This window comes from Balaenoptera acutorostrata, chromosome 1 (genome assembly GCF_949987535.1).
Source record: "Balaenoptera acutorostrata chromosome 1, mBalAcu1.1, whole genome shotgun sequence".
Taxonomy (NCBI): Eukaryota; Metazoa; Chordata; class Mammalia; order Artiodactyla; family Balaenopteridae; genus Balaenoptera; species Balaenoptera acutorostrata.
In genome coordinates, this window is record NC_080064.1 from 134,118,286 (window position 1) to 134,143,595 (window position 25,310).

General features: G+C 38.2%; 1 protein-coding gene across 1 annotated transcript in view; it reads left to right on the plus strand.

Moving 5' to 3' along the window:
• Positions 1–7,436, plus strand: part of KLHL20 (kelch like family member 20) — an 80,746-nt gene extending 73,310 nt beyond the window's left edge. Inside the window, exons 9-12 of the mRNA XM_007165341.3 lie at positions 636–769; positions 1,438–1,646; positions 2,257–2,363; positions 4,947–7,436. Coding sequence (XP_007165403.1) covers positions 636–769; positions 1,438–1,646; positions 2,257–2,363; positions 4,947–5,031 — 535 coding nt within the window. The 3' untranslated portion in view covers positions 5,032–7,436. The remainder of the gene's footprint in view (positions 1–635; positions 770–1,437; positions 1,647–2,256; positions 2,364–4,946) is intronic.
• Positions 7,437–25,310: the final 17,874 nt, after the last annotated feature.

The window sequence follows — 25,310 nt, forward strand, 5'->3', positions numbered from 1 at the left end:
CCAGCCCCCAGCTGCTTCAGCACCTGGCTGTTCCAGCTCGAGCCACAATTTGACAGCAACCACATGAGACACCTGAGCCAGAACTTCCCTGTGAAGCCCTTCCTAAATTCCTGATCCATGGAAACATAAGAATTAGTAAAATAATTATTGTGGAAAGTCACTGAGTTTTGGGGTGGTTTGTTACACAGCAGTAGATAACCAGAACACTGGTACTGTTATCTCAGGAGCTCAGAGGAGCTGCCTCACAGAGCTGTGACTGAAACCTCCAACAAGGCTAGCTTTGGAAGTGCCAGAAAAAGTCTAGAAACTGAAATTAACTGCTACTGTCAGAGTGAAAGGCCAATGTTGAGACAATATTGACAGGGTTGGCAAGCAAACAAAGTGTCTAGTCCTTCCTTTTGGCAGAATCTAGTAGAGAGCCAGCTTGGCAAAGGAGAAATGTAGTTTTCAGAGTTCTAGCCCCAGTGTCATAAGTCAGAATACTGATAACTATGTAAAATATGTTAGATTCTCTCTGTACATCTGACCTTAGCAAATCTATGTATCTAACGTATCTTTAGCATAATTTCATACCTTATGGAAAAGGCTTCACTTAATAAAAACATGCATGCAGTCTTTGGTTTCTCTTACCGCAGGTATGATCCGAAGGAGAACAAGTGGACTCGGGTGGCTTCTATGAGTACTAGGAGACTAGGCGTGGCTGTGGCTGTGTTAGGAGGGTTCTTATACGCTGTAGGTGGCTCTGATGGGACATCTCCACTCAACACAGGTTAGTCCCTTCCTAAGTCAGTCTGGTTTCCCCAAAGCAATACATTTTTCTTAGGAGAGTCCCCTTACAAAAAGTATAAAAAGTCCATGTTATCCTATCATTTATTAAGAAAATTATTTTCCCTCTAGGAGAGTTCAACTGTTAGCTCTTCCTCAGCTCCTTCTGCAGTCATAGTCTACTAGTATATTCCCAAAGTATTTCTTTCTCCCTTCATTTCACAAATTGCTAGGAATTTATAATGAATAAAACAACTATTTTACTATTTCCCTCCCCCCAACCATCTTTCCTTAAAAAACAAATAAAATCCTCTGTATTATAATCTAAAAATAAATAAAAACTTATAGCTATAAACTGGTTTATAGTCTAATCCTGTCATTTAAAGATAAGGAGATGCCACAAGTCACCTAGCTAATGAGTCATATAGCCAGAACTAGAACTAGGTACCTTGACTCCAACACATGCCCTTTCCACCAACCATACCTAAAAGAAATCAGTCCCTAATGAGAATATAGTCGTATTGTCCGAAGGTAGATGATTCCTTCTCAGAAGCAAAACTCAGATTGCGTATTGAAAATATATGTTATCACGAAGCGAAGTAGCTATGAAGAAAACTAGAGGTGAAAGGAAATGATTGCATGGTCACTCACTGGTTTTTCTTTTCCCTGCAGTGGAGCGTTATAATCCTCAGGAGAACAGATGGCATACCATAGCCCCTATGGGGACCCGGAGGAAACACCTAGGCTGTGCAGTGTATCAGGATATGATCTATGCCGTAGGAGGTAGAGATGACACTACAGAGCTTAGCAGTGCTGAGAGATACAACCCCAGAACCAACCAGTGGTCTCCAGTGGTGGCTATGACATCCCGCCGTAGTGGAGTAAGTGCCCGGCTACTGAAAACTTTGAAAAGCAAAAGCACCAAGAGAGGGCTGTGCAGAAGAAGTCTGATCTGTAAAGTATAATACAATGGGACAGCGAGGAGATGCACTGTATGGGCAAAACAACCCCTGCCACTTTTGTACTGGAAAAAAAGTTAATTTCCTTTGATTCTTATTATCTCAAGAAGTTAAATATCTTATATCCAATCATATCTTTAATTAGAGAATTATTTTTATGATTTATTTACTTTTACTGAAGTATAGTTGATGTATAATATTATGCTAATTTCTGCTGTACAGCAAAGTGATTCAGTAATACATATATACATTCTCTTTTAATATTCTTTTCCATTATGGTTTATCACAGGATACTGAATATAGTTCCCTCTGCTATACAGTAGGACCTTGTGGTTTATCCATTCTATATACAATAGTTTGCATCTTATGATTTATCTTGTAATCAGTTGCTTCTTTGAAAGGCATCTCCCTGTCTTATCTACTACTTTATCTAACTTCACTCGAAGTCATTGATATCTATTGGATATATGGATTCATCCATATCTAATGAGAGAGCAGTTTCTTCAGCAGCCACTGTGTTTTGGTCCCATAGGTTGGCCTGGCAGTAGTGAATGGACAGCTCATGGCTGTAGGAGGTTTTGATGGCACAACGTACTTGAAGACCATTGAAGTTTTTGATCCTGATGCCAATACATGGAGGTAACCTTTAAGCTATGTTGCAAATCACCTCACTGCTGACTTGAAAATCATGGGCTTGAGATAAAACATGACCATCAAAATCAAGATGGTCAGTACATTGAATTACCTCTTGCAGTACTTTGAAAAGGGCTCAAAGTTACCCATATTCGATGGCTTATTTTGACTTCATTGCTCTAAAGTGGCTGACATCTTATAAAATTCCTCTCTTTGGTAACTGTACAGTTTTATAATTAGAGATAGCAAAAACAGAAAAAACAATCTCCCCTCTAGCTCCGTCATGTTCAGCTGAGGAAACTAAAGCACTGAGAAGTAAAGAGACCTGCCTAAGCAAGTTAGTGACAGAGTTAGAATTAGAACCTAGACCTTTGGCTGTCAATCTGTCATTGCAATTTTTATGCCCAGGAAAAACAAATTGCAGTTACTGTTTTAAAAGTAATACTTTATTTCATTTTAAAACTGATTTTTTTCTCTTGAGTTTTAAAAATACTTAAATATGTCATTACTCTATTTTAAAGTCTAGTAAATTGTAACAGTCACTTTTAGCAAGAAGGTTAGGAGAGTTTAAGTTAAGCTGTATTATAGGCTTAATTTTACTTTACTTTTAAATCCTTAATTGTCTAACAAGTCCTTCCTAAATACTTAAGTAGTTCTTATAAATTCACATAAATTGGGTGACTCTTGCATTTATTTTAAATATTCAAAAACTTTTACAAATGTAGCAAAATTCTTAAACCTTTCAACTTAAAATCCTAAGTCTAAATCTTTGCTCAATCACACATTTTAAACTTGATTCACAAAACTAATCTGATAGATGCTCTAATATGCCAAAGTCTCTTAAACACTACAAGTTTAAAAGGTAAAATATATAGTTAATTCTCATTTTTAATATAAAATATTAATAGTATGGGTTTGAGGTGCTTTATATCTATACTAATATCTATTTTAAATACTAGCTTTTAAAAAAAAACAGTTTTACCTTCTAAGCAGTTCTTTCTCAGTGAATTGGGCTTATTTGCCTAAACACGTCTGGGTAACCATCTCAGTGGTTGAGGTTGCACATAAACCACAGATTATCAGTCTGGATATGATATCTGAGGCAGAATACATTCTGAAAGATTTTTCTCATGACCATGAAAGATAAGTTGACGTCTTTTATAGTCACTTTTATATTCCAGAAGGGGCGGTCTCGTAGTCCATTCCTGCTGTATTCTGAGTGTACATTTTCTAACTTTGAGCCTGTAACTATCCACCCAGATTTTTTTCATTAGTATATAAGATTCAACTAATGAATTTACTGGGTTCTTTTTATAGTCTTCATCTCTGGGAAAGCCACAGCTTTGACAGATATCTGAATGACATTCTTTGGATTCTGCATCTCTCTCATGCTCTGTATGGCTCAGTGGTCACAATACTAGTCAAACTAATAACACTGTAGCACTTTTTGCTTACATATCACATTTTCACAACCTTGTTCATGAAGTAAAGATTTACTGAGTGCTCTAGACCCTGGGGATACAAAAGTGAACACAACAAAATTCCCTGCCCGCCTGGAGCTGACATTACAATGAGGGAGATAGTGCCATACCAGGGGTGGAAGTGCTATGGCAAATAGCAGAGAGGCAGGGAGTCCAGGGAGGATTATCCGCTTTAAAAGGTGGCCCAGGGAGGCCCCACTGAAAAGGTAACATTTCAGCAAAACCTAATAGAGGTTAAGGGAAAGAGAATGGCAGGTTTTCATGAGTAGGAGCCTCTCACTTGTGGTGTATTTTCTTCCATATACAGCTTTCTATTTTTAGTGGGAATCTGGGCAAGCATAATTTGGGAAGACAGCCAAGTTTATTTCTGCCACTTAATGACTATGATCCTATGTAAGGACTTGTTTCTCAGTAACTGTTACTAATATATGTTAGTAATATTTGACCAAGTAATATTCATGAAATTCTTAAGGACCATCTGTTGAGGGATTACTATATAAATTTTTGTAGTTACATGTCCCAAATTTAAAGCCAATTTAAAATCAATACTTACAGTTGACAGAGGATCTAATATTCTTTTCCATGGAAATTCTTAATTTTGAAGATGATCTTGTTCACATATCACAAACTAGATGCAGACTTTATTTAATCATATCCAGCTTTGTTCCATAAAGGGTTTGAGAAGACTTCTAAGAGTACAGACAAAACAAAAGGATAGAAATAAATAATTGAAGTTTAGGCAAAAGCAAAATGTGGGTGGGAAAATATTATAGCCAGGGTCAAAATTAGACACAAAAATGTAGAATATGTGATTCTGTGTAATTGTTATAAGTCGGTCTAGATGTAGAGTTATAAAGTTACAAGGCAAAATGGATATGGTGCTCTCTTAAAACAGTGTCCTGTAAGTCAGAGAATTTCAGTCAATGTCTGAAGTAATTCTGCTACTTGCTAGTGCTCAATTCCAGCTCCTACTCTTTGGAAGAGATGTATGAAGCTAAAAATATTAGTTGTGATATAAAACAAAGAATTGTGTTTTATTAACATCTACATTATGGAAGAAATAGTGCTTTTTCTATTTAGAAATCTGATTGTGTTTCTTTCTTTCCAGGTTATATGGCGGGATGAATTACCGTCGGCTTGGAGGTGGTGTAGGAGTTATAAAAATGACACATTGTGAATCCCATATATGGTGAACATACAGAAGACAGTCATGCATATGCTCCTCTGTATTGTGGAGAGCTTTGACTTTGGAGCTTTGTACAGCTCTAGAAAACACTAAACAAATTTTATTCTTTGCCGGTGCCTCAACATGTGGAAATACAAATACATTGAAAGTACTTCACCTGCAAGATGCCACCTTTGCACAATAATTTTCAGTTCTGTGCAGAAGAATATTTATTTTTGGTTTTAATTTATCATGGGATTTTTGTTGCTGGGTTTTTGGTTTTTTGTTTTTGTTTTGGGATTTAGCCTTCCTCCCACCAAAAGAGAAAAAAAGGAAAGACAAAAAAAAAAGACAAACATTTCAAGCAGTAAAACCTTATTTTTAAGATACTGATTAAGTTTGAAACTACTAATAAGGGAAGAGGTCTATATGGGATCTAGTTGTCAGTTCTAAGCACTCCATCCACAAGACTCCACTACTTACAGGGACTTACTTATCAGTGACAAAGATAGGTATGCAAGGTGTATTAGTTAGCCATCATTCTTGCACTAAGCACCAGAAGACTTGAAAATCTAAAAAAACAAAACAAAGGAAACATCTCATTTAACTAGAACAATTCAAAAGGAATATTAAATCAATAAGACCAGGACTCAGATGCCAAAGTTTTCATCAGTGGAAGCTCACATCTTGTTTCCTTCCTTATGGTCTTGTTTGCCACTTTAAAAGTCTTTTTTTTCCAAATATTTCCATAGAGTTCCTGCTAGATCTAGAGCTCTGCTCAGTGCCTCTACAAAAACAGTATATGATTCTCATATACTGTCTTGAGAATCCCCCAGTAGAATCACGTGTAACTCTGCAAGTTTTTGCTCAAAAATGTTACTGACTGAAGCAACTTTCCTTCCTATTTCCTATTGCTACTAAGGACCAGCAGGGAGAAATGTCCTCTCCCCAGCAGTGAATACTGTTATGCAATTTACACTTGATGCTCAGGCCTGCTGAAGCTGAGGCTTACCTGTAATCACAGCCTCCAAGGGAATGAATTCTTCAGTTCGTGTAATAGTATGCTAACGAGTATAAAATCAATTGAGGCATTTAATTAATAAAATCTTGGTTCTTTTATAAAAACTATATATCATTATCCTCATTCTATAAAGCCACTATTACCACTACTCTCAAATTGCACTTTCTGGTAAAAAGTTAACATTTTTAAGGAAAAAAAAGAATACAGATTTCAGTGGTTAAAGTGTTTTTGTCATTGTGATCATACACCAATTTTTTTCAATGTATCTTGCAGGAAAAGCTTTGAAAAAGACTTTAACCACAACCATAAGGAATAACCTTCTTCTCCCTTCCCTCACTACAAAAATGTTTGGCAACATTTGTGTTTACATTTAAAGATCATTTGCACCTTTATAAGGAAAAAAAATAAGTATTTGGTAAACAATTGTTTACATGCATCATTTATGCTTTTTTCTAGCATGTATAACTTTTTAAAATAAAGGTAGTACTCACCATAAAAAAATTTTGGTTATTGCTTTTTAATGCTTGTATCTTTGCTACTTAATTTAGATTTTCTGTTTCTATATCAATCATTTACATTTCCTATTATAAAGTTATAAGTACTTACAACCTGAAGGAATAAAGGGATTGCCAGCTAGAATTATGAATTTTTATTATATATTTTATATAATATAGTAGTATATTACCTAACCTCTAAACTTATTTTCTGGTGTGGGACTTGGAATCAAACGATTTTGAGCTAGAAGAGCTTTTAACAATCATCTGGTCCAGGGACTTCCCTGGTGGCACAGTGGTTAAGAATCCGCCTGCCAACACAGGGGACACGGGTTCGAGCCCTGGTCTCGGAAGATCCTGCATGCCATGGAGCAACTAAGCCCGTGTGCCACAACTATTGAGCCTGCACTCCAGAGCCTGTGAGCCACAACTACTGAGCCCATGTGCCTCAACTACTGAAGCCTGCACGCCTAGAGCCCGTGCTCCACAACAAGAGAAGCCACTGCAATGAGAAGCCTGCACGCCGCAACTAGAGAAAGCCCACATGCAGCAATGAAGACCCAACGCAGACAAAAATAAATTAATTAAAAAATCATCATCATCATCATCAGGCTTCCCTGGTGGCGCAGTGGTTAAAAATCCTCCTGCCAATGCAGGGCACATGGGTTCAAGCCCTGGTCTGAGAAGATCCCACATGCCACGGAGCAATTAAGTCCACGTGCCACAACTACTGAGCCTGTGCTCTAGAGCCCTGGAGCCACAACTACTGAGTCCACGTGCCACAACTACTGAAGCCCACATGCCTAGAGCCTGTGCTCCACAACAAGAGAAGCCAATGCAATGAGAAGCCCATGCACCACAATGAAGAGTAACCCCCCACTTGCTGCAACTAGAGAAAGCCCACACACAGCAACAAAGACCCAACGCAGCGAAAAATAAATAAATATATATATATTTTTTTAATGGCTAAATAAAATCATCATCATCATCTGGTCTAAACCCATTTATTGCTCTGCTTTAAGACTGAAAACCAAGGAAGTCCTGCCTAAGCATAAATAGTCAATGATAGAACCAACATTTGAAATCAGTTACCCAAACTCCTACTTCATTTCTCTTTCTATGCCACACAGCCACTGCAGACCTACCTGAAACATGGCCTGGAACTAAATATACTAACAGACCTTAATTTTAAGGTCTGGTATGCAACATTGAAAATACAAAAATTTTTATGAGATCGTTATGGTACTGCATCACTAACAGTCAGTCTTCAAGACAAAATCACATATTTCCAAAGACTCTACTATTTCATACATTTGAAGAAAAGGAGGGGAATAGTAACAGGAACAAAATTCTAGGAATTAGACTTTCCATAAGCAGGGAAGTCCCCAGTGAGAGCAATTCACATGGCAGTGATTCAGAGTAGAGACCCAGGAACTATAGCACTGGCCAAAGTGACCGTCGGAGTGTAAAGGGTCTTTTTTTTCCTTACACTGAAGGTGCTCCAGTTTTATTGAGTGAAGTGTACTTATTCTATAAAAGACATTGGTGTAAAATAGAATATTTATTAACTTATTTGCATAGTGATTTCCACAACACTATGAAGTAAACTTGGGTTGGGTTGGTGGTTATCTTCATTTTATGAATAAGTAAATTGAAGCTTAGAAAAGTTAAAATGACATGATAGACGCTGAACCTCAAATGCACTGATGCAAATCCCGATTCCAAACCCATTCTTCTCTATAGTACTCTCCACATTCCCATTTCTAATGTCACTGTTCCCCAGTTTTATTCTCCAATATTTTACCTGCAAATATCTACACTGCAGAGACTAGTTCTTGACAACTGTGAAGTAGAGAAGTTCCCTCCTGAACAATATTAGAGTGAAAGTAGGGAAAAAGCATTTCAAACTTTATATTAACTTAGGAAACAGATGGGAAAAGAAAAAAAAATGGGATAAGGAAAGAAATAGAGGAGAGAAGAAGGAAGAGGCAAAAACAGACCAGTAAACCCAAATATCACTGGCTGGTTGTCTAAGTAGTTTGTGACACTGGCTCTGTAAATTGCTTTGAGGTCTCTGAACTGGAAGTGACTGATAAGAATAGTTTCTAGAAATGACAAAACTCTTCAACTAGAGTTGTCTTAAGGGTCCTTAACAATAGTAACCTTTAAGTTATTTAGTCATGGTTAGGAACTTTTAAATGTAGAAGACGGATGGTATTATACTAACATTAAATATTCAGTGTGTTCCAATAACTGTCAGTAACCTATTAATATCCCTATCCTAGAAAGTTAGAATATTTACTAAAGGGATTCTGAATTCCTAGGAAAAGAGGACATGTATCTTCAGTGTGAATTTAGATCAATATACATTTGGACTCCTACTAAACAGAAACAGTCCCTGCCTTCAAAAAGCTTACAGTTTTGAGTAGACCTTCAAGATGGTGGAGGAGTAAGACGTGGAGATCACCTTCCTCCCCACAAATGCATCAGAAATATATCTACATGTGGAACAACTCCTACAGAACACCTACTGAATGCTGGCAGAAGACATCAGACTTCCCAAAAGGCAAGAAACTCCCCACGTACCTGGGTAGGGCAAAAGAAAGAAGGAAAAACAGACAAAAGAATAGGGACGGGACCTGCACATCTGGGAGGGAGCTGTGAAGGAGGAAAAGTTTCACACACTAGGAAGGCCCTTCACTGGTGGAGACGGGGGGGCGGGGGGGGGGGTAAGCTTCAGAGCCACAGAGGAGAGCACAGCAACAGGGGTGCAGAGGGCAAAGCGGAGAGCTTCCCGCACAGAGGATTGGTGCCGACCAGCACTCACCAGCCCAAGAGGCTTGTCTGCTTAACCGCCGGGGCAGGGCAGGGCTGGGAGCTGAGGCTCGGGCTTTGGAGGTCAGATCCCAGGGAGAGGACTAGGGTTGGCTGCGTGAACACAGCCTGAAGGGGGCTAGTGCGCCACAGCTAGCCGGGAGGGAGTGTTGGAAAAAGTCTGGACCTGCCTAAGAGGCAACAGACCATTGTTTCAGGGTGCGCAAGGAGAGGGGATTCAGAGCACCACCTAAACGAGCTCCAGAGATGGGCGCGAGCCACAGCTACCAGCGCAGACACCAGAGATGGGCATGAAACACTAAGGCTGTTGCTGCAGCCACCAAGAAGCCTGTGTGCAAGCACAGGTCACTATTGACACCTGCCCTCCCAGGAGCCTGTGAAGCCTGCCACTGCCAGGGTCCCGTGATCCAGGGACAACTTCCCTGGGAGAACACACAGCATGCCTCAGGCTGTTGAAACGTCATGCCGGCCTCTGCCGCCGCAGGCTCACCCGCATTCTGTACCCCTCCCTCCCCCTGGCCTGAGTGAGCCAGAGCCCCCGAATCAGCTGCTACTTTAAGCCCGTCCTGTCTGAGCGAAGAACAGACGCCCTCAGGTGACATACATGCAGAGGCAGGTCCAAATCCAAAGCTAAATCCCAGGAGTTGTGCAAACAAAGAAGAGAAAGGGAAATTCCTCCCAGCAGCCTCAGGAGCAGCGGATTAAATCTCCACAATCTACTTGATGTACCCTGCATCTCTGGAATACCTGAATAGACAACGAATCATCCCAAAATTGAGGCAGTGGACCTTGGAAGCAACTGTAGACTTGGGGTTTGCTTTCTGCTTCTAATTTGTTTCTGGTTTTATGTTTACCTTAGTTTAGTATTTAGAGTTTATTATCACTGGTAGATTTGTTTATTGATTTGGTTGCTCTCTTCCTTTTTTTTTTATATATAGATATATATATTTTTCCTCCTTCTCTTTTTGTGAGTGTATATGTGTATGCTTCTTTGTGTGATTCTGTCTGTATAGCTTTGCTTTTACAGTTTGTCCTGGGGTTCTGTCTCCGTTTATTTTGTTTGTTTGTTTCTTTTTTAATACAGGTTTTAGCGCTTGTTATCATGGTGGATTTGTTTTTTGGTTAGGCTGCTCTCTTCTTTCCTACTTTCTTTTTTATTACTTTTTAATTATTTTTATTCTTAATAATTTTTTTTTTACTTTTTATTTTAATAACTATATTTTATTTTATTTTATTTTATTTTGTTCTTTCTTTCTTTTTTTCTCCCTTTTCTTCTGAGCCGTGTGACAGACAGGGTCTTCATGCTCTGGCTGGGTGTCAGGCCTAAGCCTCTGAGGGGGGGAGCCCAATTCAGGACATTGGTCTACCAGAGTCCACCCGGCTCCATGTAATATCAAACAGCAAAAGCTCTCCCAGAGATCTCCATCTCAACGCTAAGACCCAGCTCCACTCAATGACCAGCAAGCTACAGTGCTGGACACCCAATGCCAAACAACTAGCAAGACAGGAACACAACCCCAGCCATTAGCAGAGAGGCTGCTTAAAATCATAATAAGGTCACAGACACCCCAAAACACACCACCAGACGTGGTTCTGCCCACCAGAAAGACAAGATCCAGCCTCATCCACAAGAACACAGGCAGCAGTCCCCTCCACCTGGAAGCTTACACAACCCACTGAACCAACCTTAGCCACTGGGGGCAGACACCAAAAACAACAGGAACTACGAACCTGCAGCCTGTGAAAAGGAGACCCCAAACACAGTAAGTTAAGTAAAATGAGAAGACAGAGAAACACATGACAGAAGAAGGAGCAAGGTAAAAACCCACCCGAAGAAACAAATGAAGAGGAAATAGGCAGTCTACCTGAAAAAGAATTCAGAGTAATGATAGTAAAGATGATCCAAAATCTTGGAAATAGAATGGAGAAAATACAAGAAACGTTTAACAAGGACCTAGAAAAACTAAAGAGCAAACAAACAATGACGAACAACACAATAAATGAAATTAAAAATTCTCTAGAAGGAATCAATAGCAGAATAACTGAGGCAGAAGAACAGATGAGTGACCTGGAAGATAAAATAGTGAAAATAACTACCGCAGAGCAGAATAAAGAAAAAAGAATGACAGAGACCTCTGGGACAACATTAAATGCACCAACATTCGAATTATAGGTGTCCAGAAGAAGAAGGCAAAAAGAAAGGGACTGAGAAAATATTTGAAGAGATTGTAGTTGAAAACTTCCCTAATATGGGAAAGGAAATAGTCAATCAAGTCCAGGAAACGCAGAGAGTCCCATACAGGATAAATCCAAGGAGAAACATGCCAAAACACATATTAATCAAACTATCAAAAATTAAATACAAAGAAAAAATATTAAAAGCAGCAAAGGAAAAACAACAAATAACATACAAGGGAATCCCCATAAGGTTAACAGCTGATCATTCAGCAGAAACTCTGCAAGGCAGAAGGGAGTGGCAGGACATATTTAAAGTGATGAAAGGGAAAAACCTACAACCAAGATACTCTATCCAGCAAGGATCTCATTCAGATTAGATGGAGAAATTAAAACCTTTACAGACAAGCAAAAGCTAAGAGAATTCAGCACCACCAAACCAGCTTTACCACAAATGCTAAAGGAACTTCTCTAGGCAGGAAACACAAGAGAAGGAAAAGACCTACAATAACAAACCCAAAACAATTGATAAAATGTTAAGAGGAACATACATATCGATAACTACCTTAAATATAGATGGATTAAATGCTCCAACCAAAAGACACAGACTGGCTGAATGGATAAAAAAACAAGACCCATACATATGCTGTCTACAAGAGACCCACTTCAGACCTAGGGACACATACAGACTGAAAGTGAGGGGATGGAAAAAGATATTCCATGCAAATGGAAATCAAAAGAAAGCTGGAGTAGAAATTCTCATATCAGATAAAATAGACTTTAAAATAAAGATTATTACAAGAGACAAAGAAGGACACTACATAATGATCAAGGGATCAATCCAAGAAGAAGATATAACAATTGTAAATCTTTATGCACCCAACACAGGAGCACCTCAATACATAAGGCAAATGCTAACAGCCATAAAAGGGGAAATTGATGGTAACACAATCATAGTAGGGGACTTTAACACCCCACGTTCACCAATGGACAGATCATCCAAAATGAAAATAAATAAGGAAACACAAGCTTTAAATGAGACATTAAAAAAGATGGACTGGGACTTCCCCGGTGGTCCAGTGGTTAAGACTCTGCCTTCCAATGCAGGAGGCATGGGTTCAATCCCTGGTTGGGGAACTAAGATCCCACATGCCGTGGGGTGCGGCCAAAAACTTAAAAAAAAAAAAAAAAAAAAAGAAAAAGATGGACTTAATTGACATTTATAGGACATTCCATCCAAAAACAACAGAATACACTTTCTTCTCAAGTGCTCATGGAACATTCTCCAGGATAGATCATATCTTGGGTCACAAATCAAGCCTTGGAATATTTAGGAAAATTGAAATCATATCAAGTATCTTTTCGAACAACGCTATGAGACTAGATATCAGTTACAGGAAAAGTCTGTAAAAAATACAAATACATGGAGGCTAAAGAATACACTACTAAATAACCAAGAGGTCACTGAAGAAATCAAAGAGGAAATCAAAAAATACCTAGAAAGAAATGACAATGAAAACACAACAACCCGAAACCTATAGGATGCAGCAAAAGCAGTTCTAAGAGGGAAGTTGGGCCGCGATAGTGAGAGGCCCGCACATCGCGATGAAGAGTGGCCCCCGCTTGCTGCAACTAGAGAAAGCCCTCGCACAGAAATGAAGACCCAACACGGCCAAAAATAAAAAATAATAAATAAATAATAAATAAATTTTTTTTAAAAAGAGGGAAGTTGGGCTTCCCTGGTGGCGCAGTGGTTGAGAATCTGCCTGCCAATGCAGGACACACAGGTTCGAGCCCTGGTCTGGGAAGATCCCACATGCCGCAGAGCAACTAGGCCCGTGAGCCACAATTACTGAGCCTGCGCGTCTGGAGCCTGTGCTCCGCAACAAGAGAGGCCGCGACAGTGAGAGGCCCACGCACCGCGATGAAGAGTGGCCCCCGCTTGCCGCAACTAGAGAAAGCCCTCGCACAGAAACGAAGACCCAACACAGCCAAAAATAAATAAATAAATAAAGTAAACAATGCGTTTTTAAAAAAAAAAAGAGGGAAGTTGATAGCAATACAACCCTACCTCAAGAAACAACAAACATCTCAAATAAACAACCTAAACTTACACCTAAAGCAATTAGAGAAAGAAGAACAAAAAAACCCGAATTTAGCAGAAAGAAAGAAATCAGAAAGATGAGATCAGAAATAAATGAAAAAGAAATGAAGAAAACAATAGCAAAGATCAATAAAACTAAAAGCTGGTTCTTTGAGAAGATAAAGAAAATTGATAAACCATTAGCCAGACTCATCAAGAAAAAAAGGGAGAAGACTCAAATCAATAGAATTAGAAATGAAAAAGAAGGGCTTCCCTGGTGGCACAGTGGTTAAGAATCCACCTGCCAATGCAGGGGACACGGGTTTGAGCACCGGTCTGGGAAGATCCCGCATGCTGCGGAGCAACTAAGCCCGTGTGCCACAACTACTGAGCCTGCTCTCTAGAGCCCACGAGCCACAACTACTGAGCCTACGTGCCACAACTACTGAAGCCTGTGTGCCTAGAGCCCGTGCTCTGCAACAAGAGAAGCCACCGCAATGAGAAACCCATGCAACACAACAAAGAGTAGCCCCCACTCTCTGCAACTAGAGAAAAACCCATGCCCAGCAACAAAGACCCAACGCAGCCAAAAAATTAAATAAAATTAAAATTTAAAAAAAATAGGGGAGGGGAGGAACATTAATTCATTCATGTGTTTAGGGAAAGGGGCTAAAAATGTTAAAAAAAAAAAAAGAAAGAAATGAAAAAGGAGAAGTAACTAACACTGCAGAAATACAAAAGATAATAAGAGATTACTACAAGCAACTATATTGCAATACAATGCACAACCTGGAAGAAATGGACAAATTCTTAGAAAAGCACAACCTTCCAAGACTGAACCAGGAAGAAATAGAAAATATAAACAGACCAATCACAAGCACTGAAATTGAAACTGTGATTAAAAATCTTCCAACAAACAAAAGCCCAGGACCAGATGGCTTCACAGGTGAATTCTATCAAACATTTAGAGAAGAGCTAACACCTAACCTCCTCAAACTCTTCCAAAATATAGCAGAGGGAGGAACACTCCCCAACTCATTCTACAAGGCCACCATCACCCTGATACCAAAACTAGACAAAGATGTTACAAAGAAAGAAAACTACAGGCCAATATCACTGATGAACATAGATGCAAACATCCTCAACAAAATACTAGCAAACAGAATCCAACAGCACATTAAAAGGATCATACACCATGATCAAGTGGGGTTTACCCCAGGAATGCAAGGATTCTTCAATATACGCAAATCAATCAATGTGATAAAACATATTAACAAATTGAAGGAGAAAAACCATATGATTATCTCAACAGATGCAGAAAAAGCTTTCAACAAAATTCAACACCCATTTATGATAAAAACCCTCCAGAAAGTAGGCATAGAGGGAACTTTCCTCAACATAATAAAGGCCATATATGACAAACTCACAGCCAACATTGTCCTCAATGGTGAAAAACTGAAACCATTTCCTCCAAGATCAGGAACAAGACAAGGATGTCCACTCTCACCACTATTATTCAACAAAGTTTTGGAAGTTTTAGCCACAGCAATCAGAGAACAAAAAGAAATAAAAGGAAGCCAAATTGGGAAAGAAGAAGTAAAGCTGTCACTGTTTGCAGATGACATGATACTATACGTAGAGAATCCTAAAGATGCTACTAGAAAACTACTAGAGCTAATCAATGAATTTGGTAAAGTACCAGGATACAAAATTAATGCACAGATATCTCTTCCATTCCTATACACTAATGATGAAAAATCTGAAAGAGAAATTAAAGAAACACTCCCATTTATCATTGCAACAAAAAGAATAAAATACCAAGGAATATAGGGGCAAGACAGGAATAAAGATGCAGACCTACTAGAGGATGAACTTGAGGATATGGGGAGGGGGAAGGGTAAGCTGGGACAAAGTGAGAGAGTGGCATGGACATATATACACTACCAAACGTAAAATAGATAGCTAGTGGGAAGCAGCCGCATAGCACAGGGAGATCAGCTCGGTGCTTTGTGATCACCTAGAGGGATGGGATAGGGAGGGTGGGAGGGATGGAGATGCAAGAGGGAAGAGATATGGGGACATATGTATATGTATAACTGATTCACTTTGTTATAAAGCAGAAACTGACACACCATTGTAATGCAATTATACTCTAATAAAGATGTTAAAAAAAAATACCAAGGAATAAACCTACCTAAGGAGACAAAAGACTTATATGCAGAAAACTATAAGACACTGATGAAAGAAATTAAAGATGACACAAACAGATGGAGAGATATACCATGTTCTTGGATGGGAAGAATCAACATTGTGAAAATGACTATACTACCCAAAGCAATCTACATATTCAGTGCAATACCTATCAAACTACCAATGGCATTTTTCACAGAACTAGAACAAAAAATTTCACAATTTGTAAGGAAACACAAAAGATATGAGTAGCCTACGCAATCTTGAAACAGAAAAACGGAGCTGGAGGAATCAGGCTTCTGGACTTCAGACTATACTACAAAGTTACAGTAATCAAGATAGTATGGTACTAGCACAAAAATAGAAATATAGATCAATGGAACAGGATAGAAAGTCCAGAAATAAACCCACTCACATATGGTCACCTTGTTTTTGATAAAGGAGTCAAGAATATACAATGGAGAAAAGACAGCCTCTTCAATAAGTGGTGCTGGGAAAACTGGACAGCTACATGTAAAAAAATGAAATTAGACCACTCCCTTACACCATACACGAAAATAAACTCAAAATGGATTAAAGACCTAAATGTAAGGCCAGACACTATCAAACTCTTAGAGGAAAACATAGGAAGAACACTCTATGACATAAATCACAGCAAGATCCTTTTTGACCCAGCTCCTAGAGAAATGGAAATAAAAACACAAATAAACAAATGGGACCTAATGAAACTTAAAAGCTTTTGCACAGCAAAGGAAAACATAAACAAGACGAACAAACAACCCTCAGAATGGGAGAAAATATTTGCAAATGAAGCAACTGACAAAGGATTAATCTCCAAAATTTACAAGCAGCTCTTGCAGCTGAATATCAAAAAAACAAACAACCCAATCCAAAAATGGGCAGAAGACCTAAATAGACATTTCTCCAAAGAAGATATACAGATTGCCAACAAACACATGAAAGTATGCTCAACATCACAAATCATTAGAGAAATGCAAATCAAAACTACAATGAGGTATCACCTCACACCAGTCAGAATGGCCATCACCAAAAAATCTACAAACAATAAATCCTGGAGAGGGTGTGGAGAAAAGGGAACCCTCTTGCACTGTTAGTGGGAATGTAAATTGATACAGTCACTGTGGAGAACAGTATGGAGGTTCCTTAAAAAACTAAAAATAGAACTACCATATGACCCAGCAATCCCACTACTGGGCATATACCCTGAGAAAACCATAATTCAAAGAGTCATGTACCACAATGTTCATTGCAGCTCTATTTACAATAGCCAGGACATGGAAGCAACCTAAGTGTCCATCATCAGATGAATGGATAAAGAAGATGTGGCACATATATACAATGGAATATTACTCAGCCATAAAAAGAAATGAAATGGAGTTATTTGTAGTGAGGTGGATGGACCTAGAGACTGTCATACAGAGTAAAGTAAGTCAGAAAGAGAAAAATACCGGATGCTAACACATATATATGGGATCTAAAAAAAAAAAAGGTTCTGAAGAACCTAGGGGCAGGACAGGAATAAAGACGCAGACATAGGGAATACACTTGAGGACATGGGGAGGGGGAAGAGTTAGCTGGGACGAAGTGAGAGAGTGGCATGGACATATATATACTACCAAATGTAAAACAGCTAGTGGGAAGCAGTTGCATAGCACAGGGAGATCAGCTCGGTGCTTTGTGACTACCTAGAGGGGTGGGATAGGGAGGGTGGGAGGGAGATACAAGAGGGAGGAGTTATGGGGATATATGTATATGTATAGCTGATTCACTCTGTTATAAAGCAGAAACTAACACACCATTGTAAAGCAATTATACTCCAATAAAGACGTTAAAAAAGAAAAAAAGCTTACAGTTTCAAACTTTGAGTTTGATTAGTGGTTCTCAAAGTGAACCCTCAAGTCCTCAAGATTCTTTCAGAGTATCCATGAGTCAAAGCTTTTCCCTTAGTAATCCTAGCAAGTTTTTTGCCTTTTTTTTTTTTTTTTTTTTTTTTTTTTTTAACTGTGATGACATTTGCACTGATGATGCAAAAACAATGGTAGATAATGCTGCTGAGGTGTTCGCACAGTTCAAGGCAGTGGCACCAAACTGTACTACAAGTTATAATATTCACCACCATCCACTTACAGTTCAAAAAAAAAAGTCAGTTTCACCTAAGATATCTCAACCCTTAGATATATGAAATATTGCTGCTGCATACCAAAACAGTGATTGTCACAAGAAAAATCTTTGTGTGATTGTTTTGAGTTGCAAGCTGAACAAGCCACTTCTTTTTGAAAGAATGACTGACAGACAAAGTTATTCAGACTCGGGTGTTGGTGGACATTTTGTGGAAAATGAACACAGTGAGGCTGTCACTTCAAGGAAAACAACTGACAGCATTTTATCATCAACAATAAAATTCTAGCTTTCAAGAGAAAATTAGAATTTTGTGAAAGTTGTATGGACCACTGTGGTAGTTAATTTTATGTGTCAAGTTGACTGGCCTAAAGGATGCCCAGATAGCTGGTAAAACATTTTTTCTTGGTGTGTCTGTGAAGATGTTTCTAGAAGAGATTAGCATTTGATTCAGTAGACTGAGTAGATTTCCACACTCACCAATATGGGCAGACATCATCCAATCTGTTTGGGGCCATATGGAACAAAAGAGGAAAAGATGGCAGAATTCTCTCTCTCTTCTTGAGCTGGGATGTCCATCTTTTCCTGCCCTCGAACATCAGAGCTCCTAGTTCTCAGGCCTTCAGACTTGGACTGCATTATACTGCTGTCTTTCCTCGTTCTCCAGCTTGCAGAGGCAGACTGTGGGACTGCTCAGCTTCCAGAACTGCATGCAACAGTTCCTATAATAAACAGATAGATAGGGACTTCCCTGTGGCCCAGTGTTAAGACTCTGTGCTCCCAATGCAGGGGGCCCGGGTTCGATCCCTGGTGAGGGAACTAGGTCCCATATGCTACAACTAAAGATCCTACATGTGGCAACTGAGACCCAGCACAGCCAAATAAATAAATAAATAAATATTTTAAAAATTAGCTAGCTAGCTAGATGATAGATGATGATAGATAGATAGATAGACAGATAGATAGATAGATACAGATCCCTGGTCAGAGAACTAGATCCCACATGCCACAATTAAGAATCCGCATGCCGCAAGTAAGACCCAGCGCAGCCAAATAAATAAATAAATAAATAAATAAATAGTCTGGCGGGGTGTACACTGGAAGAGTGATCAAAAAGGAAGTTATGGCTGAAAAAGGTTTGAAACACAGAGTAATTTTGCTAAGTAGCAAGAGTGGAAAGGGCATTCCAGACAGAGTAGCATGTGCAAGATATACAGAATAAAGTCAATGAGACAAAATGGACTGTTTGGGGAAATCAACGCAGTTTGGTTTATCAGGAGAATAAAATGAAAAAAGCCAAGTGTCCAGAAATAAGACAGGAGAAGCAGGCAGCTGGCAGGTACCATCATAAAGGACCTCATTGCCAATAGTTTCCTCTCTTAGCTTTCTTTTCTGATGTTTATTCCCCAAGTCTTTTTTTCTGTGTGGGTGTGGCGGCTAGGTTCCAAGATGCCCCTAGTGATCCCTGCCTTCTGATCTCTGTGTAATCCCCTCCTGCACTGCGCTAAGGTTGGTCTGGTCTGTGAGTCTAATTGTATGCTACAAAAGTGATGGTATGTCACTTCCAGATTAGGTTATAAGAGACCCTGCTTTCATATTGGGTGTCTTTCTCTCCCTCTCATCTCTCACTCTGGGAGAAGCAAATACATGAAAAAAAAGAATATAACAAATCCATGAATGCCCATGTACCCACCATCCAGCTTCAATTTTTAATACCTTGCTAATCTTGTTTTATCTATTCCTTCCCACTCTCACTTCTCCCACCATCACTGGAGTATTTTAAAGCAAATCCCAGGCATCATGTTATTTCACTCACACTTGAATATTTAATTTTTACATATAAGGTCTACTTATAATAACACTATCACATCTGATAAAATTAACAATTCCTTAACATCACCTAATACCCAGTCCATATTAAAATTTCCCTAATTATCATTTTATTTTTGTTTACAATTATACCTTGGAGTTTGCTTTTTTTCCTGTCCTTTCATTTGCTCATTTGGTTAGATTGCTTTTTTGTTCCTTTGCTCAATCATTTTTGGAAATTCTTCTATAGTCTCTGTAGTCTCTATTCTATGTATAAATGTGTATCACCCCATTGTAGAAGAAGTAGTCAAACTTACATTTCTCTATAAAGATATTCAAATTGAATAATACTTAGAAATACTTCTTAAGGACATATGTAATATCTGGACAGCCCATTATGTCCCTTGTATCATTGTTGTCATTCATTTCACTTATATATAGACATATATAAATACATGTTTATATGTACATAATTTATATTATGTAATATATTTATATATAAACACATACTTATGTATATTATATATAAGCATACATAATCAAACATTGTTGTATTATTTTGAACTGTCATGTTATATCAATTAAGAAAAATAAAATTTTTTACTTTACCTTCACTTATTCCTTCTTCGATGTTCTTCATTACTTCATACAGATCCAAGTTTCTGACCTATATTATTTTCCTTCTCTCTGAAGAACTTCTTTTAACATTTCTTGCAAGGAAGTTCTACTGATGACAAATTTCAACTTTCACTTGTCCAGGAAAATATTTGTGCTTCCTTCACTTTTGAAAGATAATTTCACAGAATTCTAGGTTGCTGGGTTGTTTTTTTTTTAACACTCCACAGTCTTCTTGCTTGCACAGATTCTGAGGAGAAGTCAGATGTAATTCTTATCTTTGTTACTCTATAGGTAAGGTGTTTTCTTCCCTCTAGCTTCTTTCAGGATTTTTTCCTTATCTTTGACTTTCTGTAGTTTGAATATTATATGCCTCAATACAGTTTTTTTGATTTTTGGGTTTTTTTTAATCCTGCTTGGTGTTCTCTGAGCTCCCTTGATCTGTGGTGTCTGGCATTAATTTGAAGAAATTCTCAGTCATTATTGTTTCCAATATTTCTTCTGTTTCTTTCTCTCTCCTGGCATTCTCATTGTGTGTTAACAGTTGAATCTTGAACACAGAAGGTTAGGGGCACCAACCCTCCACACAGTCGAAAATCCATATATAATTATAGTTGGCCTTCCATACACACAATTCCTCCATATCCATGGCTTCTCTGTATCTGCAGTTCCACACCTACAGATTCAACCAAACTTGGATCACATAGTACTATAGTATTTACTATTGAAAAAATCTGTGTATAAGTGAACCAGCATAGTTCAAACCCATGTTGTTCAGAGTCAACTGTATGTTATACCTTTTGCAGTTGTCCCACAGACCTTGGCTATTGGCTATTGGTTTGTTTGGGTTTCTTTCTTCAATCTTTACTCTCTTTGCTTTTCAAGTATTCTATTGATATATTCTCTAGCTCAGAGATTCTTTCCTCAGCTGTGTCGTCTACTAATAAGCCCACCAAAGGCATTCTTTTTTTTTTTTTGGCTGCATTGGGTCTTTGTTGCTGTGCGGTTTTCTCTAGTTGCAGCGAGCAGGGGCTACTCTTCGTTGCGGTGTGTGGGCTCCTCATTGTGGTGGCTTCTCTTGTTGTGGAGCATGGGCTCTAGGGTGCGCAGGCTCAGTAGTTGTGGTGCACGGGCTTAGTTGCTCTGCGGCATGTGGGATCTTCCTGGACCAGGGATCAAACCTGTGTCCCCTGCATTGGGAGGTGGATTCTTAACCACTGCGCCAGCAGGGATGTCCCCAGAGGCATTCTTCATTACTGTTACAGTATTTTTTATCTTTAGCATTTCTTTTTGGTTCTTTCTTAGGATTTCCATTTCTCTGCTTACACTGCCCATCTGTTCTTGCATGGAAATACTTTATCCATTGGATCCCTTAACATATTAATCATAGTAGATTTAAATTCCCAGTCTGATAATCCTAACATCTGCCATGTCTTGCTCTGATGCTTGCTTGATGTGTTCCTTCAAATTGTTTTTTTTTTTTTTTTGCCTTCTGATATGCCTTGTAATTTTTTTCTTGATAGCCAGACATGATGAACCAGGTAAAAGAAACTGCTGTAAATAGGCTTTTAGTAAGGGGGTAGTGAGGTATGAGGAGAAGAGAAGGGCTCTGTAGTCCTGTGATTAGGTCTCAGGCTTTTAGGGAGCCTATGCCTATGGACTGTGAACTTCACAAGAGTTTCTCAGTTTTTTCTCCCCACTTAGGTGGACAGAATGGCTAGAGCAGGCTAGTGTTAGATATTTCCCTTTCCCCAGGTCAGTTAGGCTCTGCATAACTAATCTCCCCTAAGGGCAGACCTTGTTAAGAAAAACCAACTGCTCTGGTATATTTCAAAATTGTTCTTTTTCCCTCCCCTCTACCAGAAGTATGAGAATTTTTCTCTGATATTTACTGTAGGAACCTGGTTGAGCTCCTGGAGGTAAATCTCACAATAATGTGAGGGCCCCCCTGTGACCAGGTTCCCCTGGAGTTTTTAATTCTCAGGTTTATCCACACTGAGCCTCCAGCAATTCATCAATTATAATTCATGTTTTCCAACCCTGGCACTGGTTCCTGCAGTGGTTTCTGCTCATGAGCCACTGCTCCTGTAAGCCATGATTCCCCATATTGGCCTGTTTATCTCTCCAGTCTTGGAGGCAGCAGTTTGTTCTGTGTCCTCCCCTTTCTTACAGACCCAAGAATAGTTGATTTTTCCATCTGTTGATCTCTTTACCTGTTAGGACAGAGTGGCGACTTCCAAGCTCCTTACATGCAGAACTGGAAGCCAGAAGTGAAAGGTGTGGTTTTAAGTAAAAAAAAAAAAAAAAAAAAAAATCATGAATCATCCCAATAGATGCAGAAAAATAATTTAACAACATCCAACATCCATTCATAATAAAAACCTTCAGGAGAGTTCCCTGGTGGTCCAGTGGTTAGGACTCGACACTTTCACTGCCAGGGCCTGGGTTCAACCCTTGCTCAGGGAACTAAGATTCCGCAAGCTGTGCGGTGAAAAAAGAAAAAAAAACAAAACCAAAAAAAAACCTTCAACAAATTAGGAATAGAAAAGAACATCTTTAACCTTATAAAGGACATCTATGAAAATCCTACAGCTAACAGCATATTTAATGGTGAAATATACTTTCCCACTAAGATCAAGTGCAAGATAAGACTGTACATTCTCACTACCTCTAACTGCCATTGAACTGGCAATTCTAGCCATGGCAATTTTGCAAAAAAAAAGAACTAAAAGGCATCCAGATTGAAATTAAGAAGTAAAACTGTCTTTTTTCAATGGCATGAATCTTATATATAGAAAATCTGAAGGAATTCACTGAAAAAGCTACTAGAATAAACAAGTTCAGCAAGATCATAGGATACAAGAGCAATATACAAAATCAATTATATTTCTATACACTAGCAACAATCCAAAAATGAAATTAAGGAAACAATTCCATTCTCAATAGCATAAAAAACAATTTAGAAATAAATTTAACAAAAGAAAGTGCAAAACTTGGACACCGAAAACAATAAAACGTTGAAGAAAATTTTGAAAGATTTAAATAAATGGAAAGATATCACGCATTCATAGATTGGAAGACTTAATATCATTATGAGGGCAATACTCTCCAAATTGATCTACAGATTCAAGGCAATCACTATCAAAATCCCAGCTTTTTTACGAAGATTGACCAACTGATCCTAAAATTCTTATGAAAATGCAAAAAACCAAGAAGAGTCAAAACAATCTTGAAAAAGGACAAAGCTGAAAGACTCACCTTCCTGATTTCAAAACACACTACAAAGCTACAGTAATCAAGACAGTGTGGTACTGGTATAATGACTGACATTTAGATCAACGAAATAGAATTGAGTCCAGAAATAAACCCAAACATCTATGGCCACTGATTTTTAAGAAAGGTAACAGACAATTCAATGGGAAAAAGATAGCCTTTTCAGTAAATGATGCTGGAACAAATGAATATCTGTATGCAAAATGATGAATCTGAATGCTTACCTCACACCATACATAAAAATTAACTCAAAATGGATTACAGATCTAAACTTAAGAGCTAAAATTATAAAATGCTTAGAAGAAAACATAGGAGTAAATCTTCGGGACCTTGAATTAAGCAATGATTTCTTAGATACAACACCCAAAGTACAAGAAACAAAAGGAAAAATTTGACAGATTGGGCTTCATCAAAATTAAAATTTGCATTTCAAAAATAAATGAGTTTGTTCGTTATTTCCAAAGTTAATATTACAGAGTTTCTACTTAACTTACTTGATTTTATAATTGTATACCTTTTCTCTTACAATGTTAGAAATCTTGGTTTCTAACATTGTTATAATTACATATATTTTATCCTGTTATGAAGAGTGGTAAAATAACAATATCAATATTATTAAAATAAGATAACTCAATGCAATTTAAGATTCCTTTGCTGCTCTTCTTTTCCTAGGATATAGCCCACTGATGATATACAGTCAAAATACAAGGATTTAGAGATACTAAAAATGATTCTTTGTGTGATTATGGTCTGAACGTAATATAGTTAGGTTCATTTGTTTTCAATTTTTAAGGATTGCTTTTCTTTCTTTTTGATCTAATTTTGTTTCATAATTACATAAAACACTTATATGGTTCCAAACTATAAACAAGGAACATTCAGATGAGTCCTAACTTTCATTCCTGTCCCCTCTACCCAGTTGGTTCCCATCATTCCATTAGCAATCACTTTTACTAGGTTTTGGTTTATCCTTCCATTGTTTTTGTAGGGAAATATACACACATACTCATATTCCACCCCCATTCCTTCCATAAAAGATAGCATACTATACACTCTATCCTCACCTTGCTTTCTCACATAACAATATATCCTAGAGAGAACTCCATGGCAATATTAGCTATCTTCCTCAAACCCTTTTATAATTACACAGTAGTAGTTCACTGTGCAGGTATACCATAATTTATTCAATGAATCCCTCTGATGAGCATTTGGATTGTCTTTAGTCTTGCTATTACAAATACTGTTGGAATAAATAGCCTCGTTCCTGTTTCATTTTATAGTTTTGCTAGTGAATTTTGGGGATAGAATCCCAGAAGTGGGATTACTAGTCAAAGGGTAAATCACACATAATTTTGTTAGATATTGCTAACTTCTCCATGAGGTTGTACCATTTCTAACAACATTTTACCTGTTTTCCCTTTTCCACTCTTGCCCACCTACAACTCATTCTCCAGCATATCTTATAAAATCTTGTAAGATACAAACTGGATCATATAACTCTTCTGCATAAAACTTCAGTGGTTCCCCATTGCATTTAGAATAAAATCCAGTCTCTTCCTAGTACCTGTAAACACTTAGATGATGTGGATCCTTCCTCTCTGTATCAGTTAGCATTAGGTTTGACTATGAGCAAGAGAACCAACGTAACAATAGCTTAAACAAGATAGAAGTTT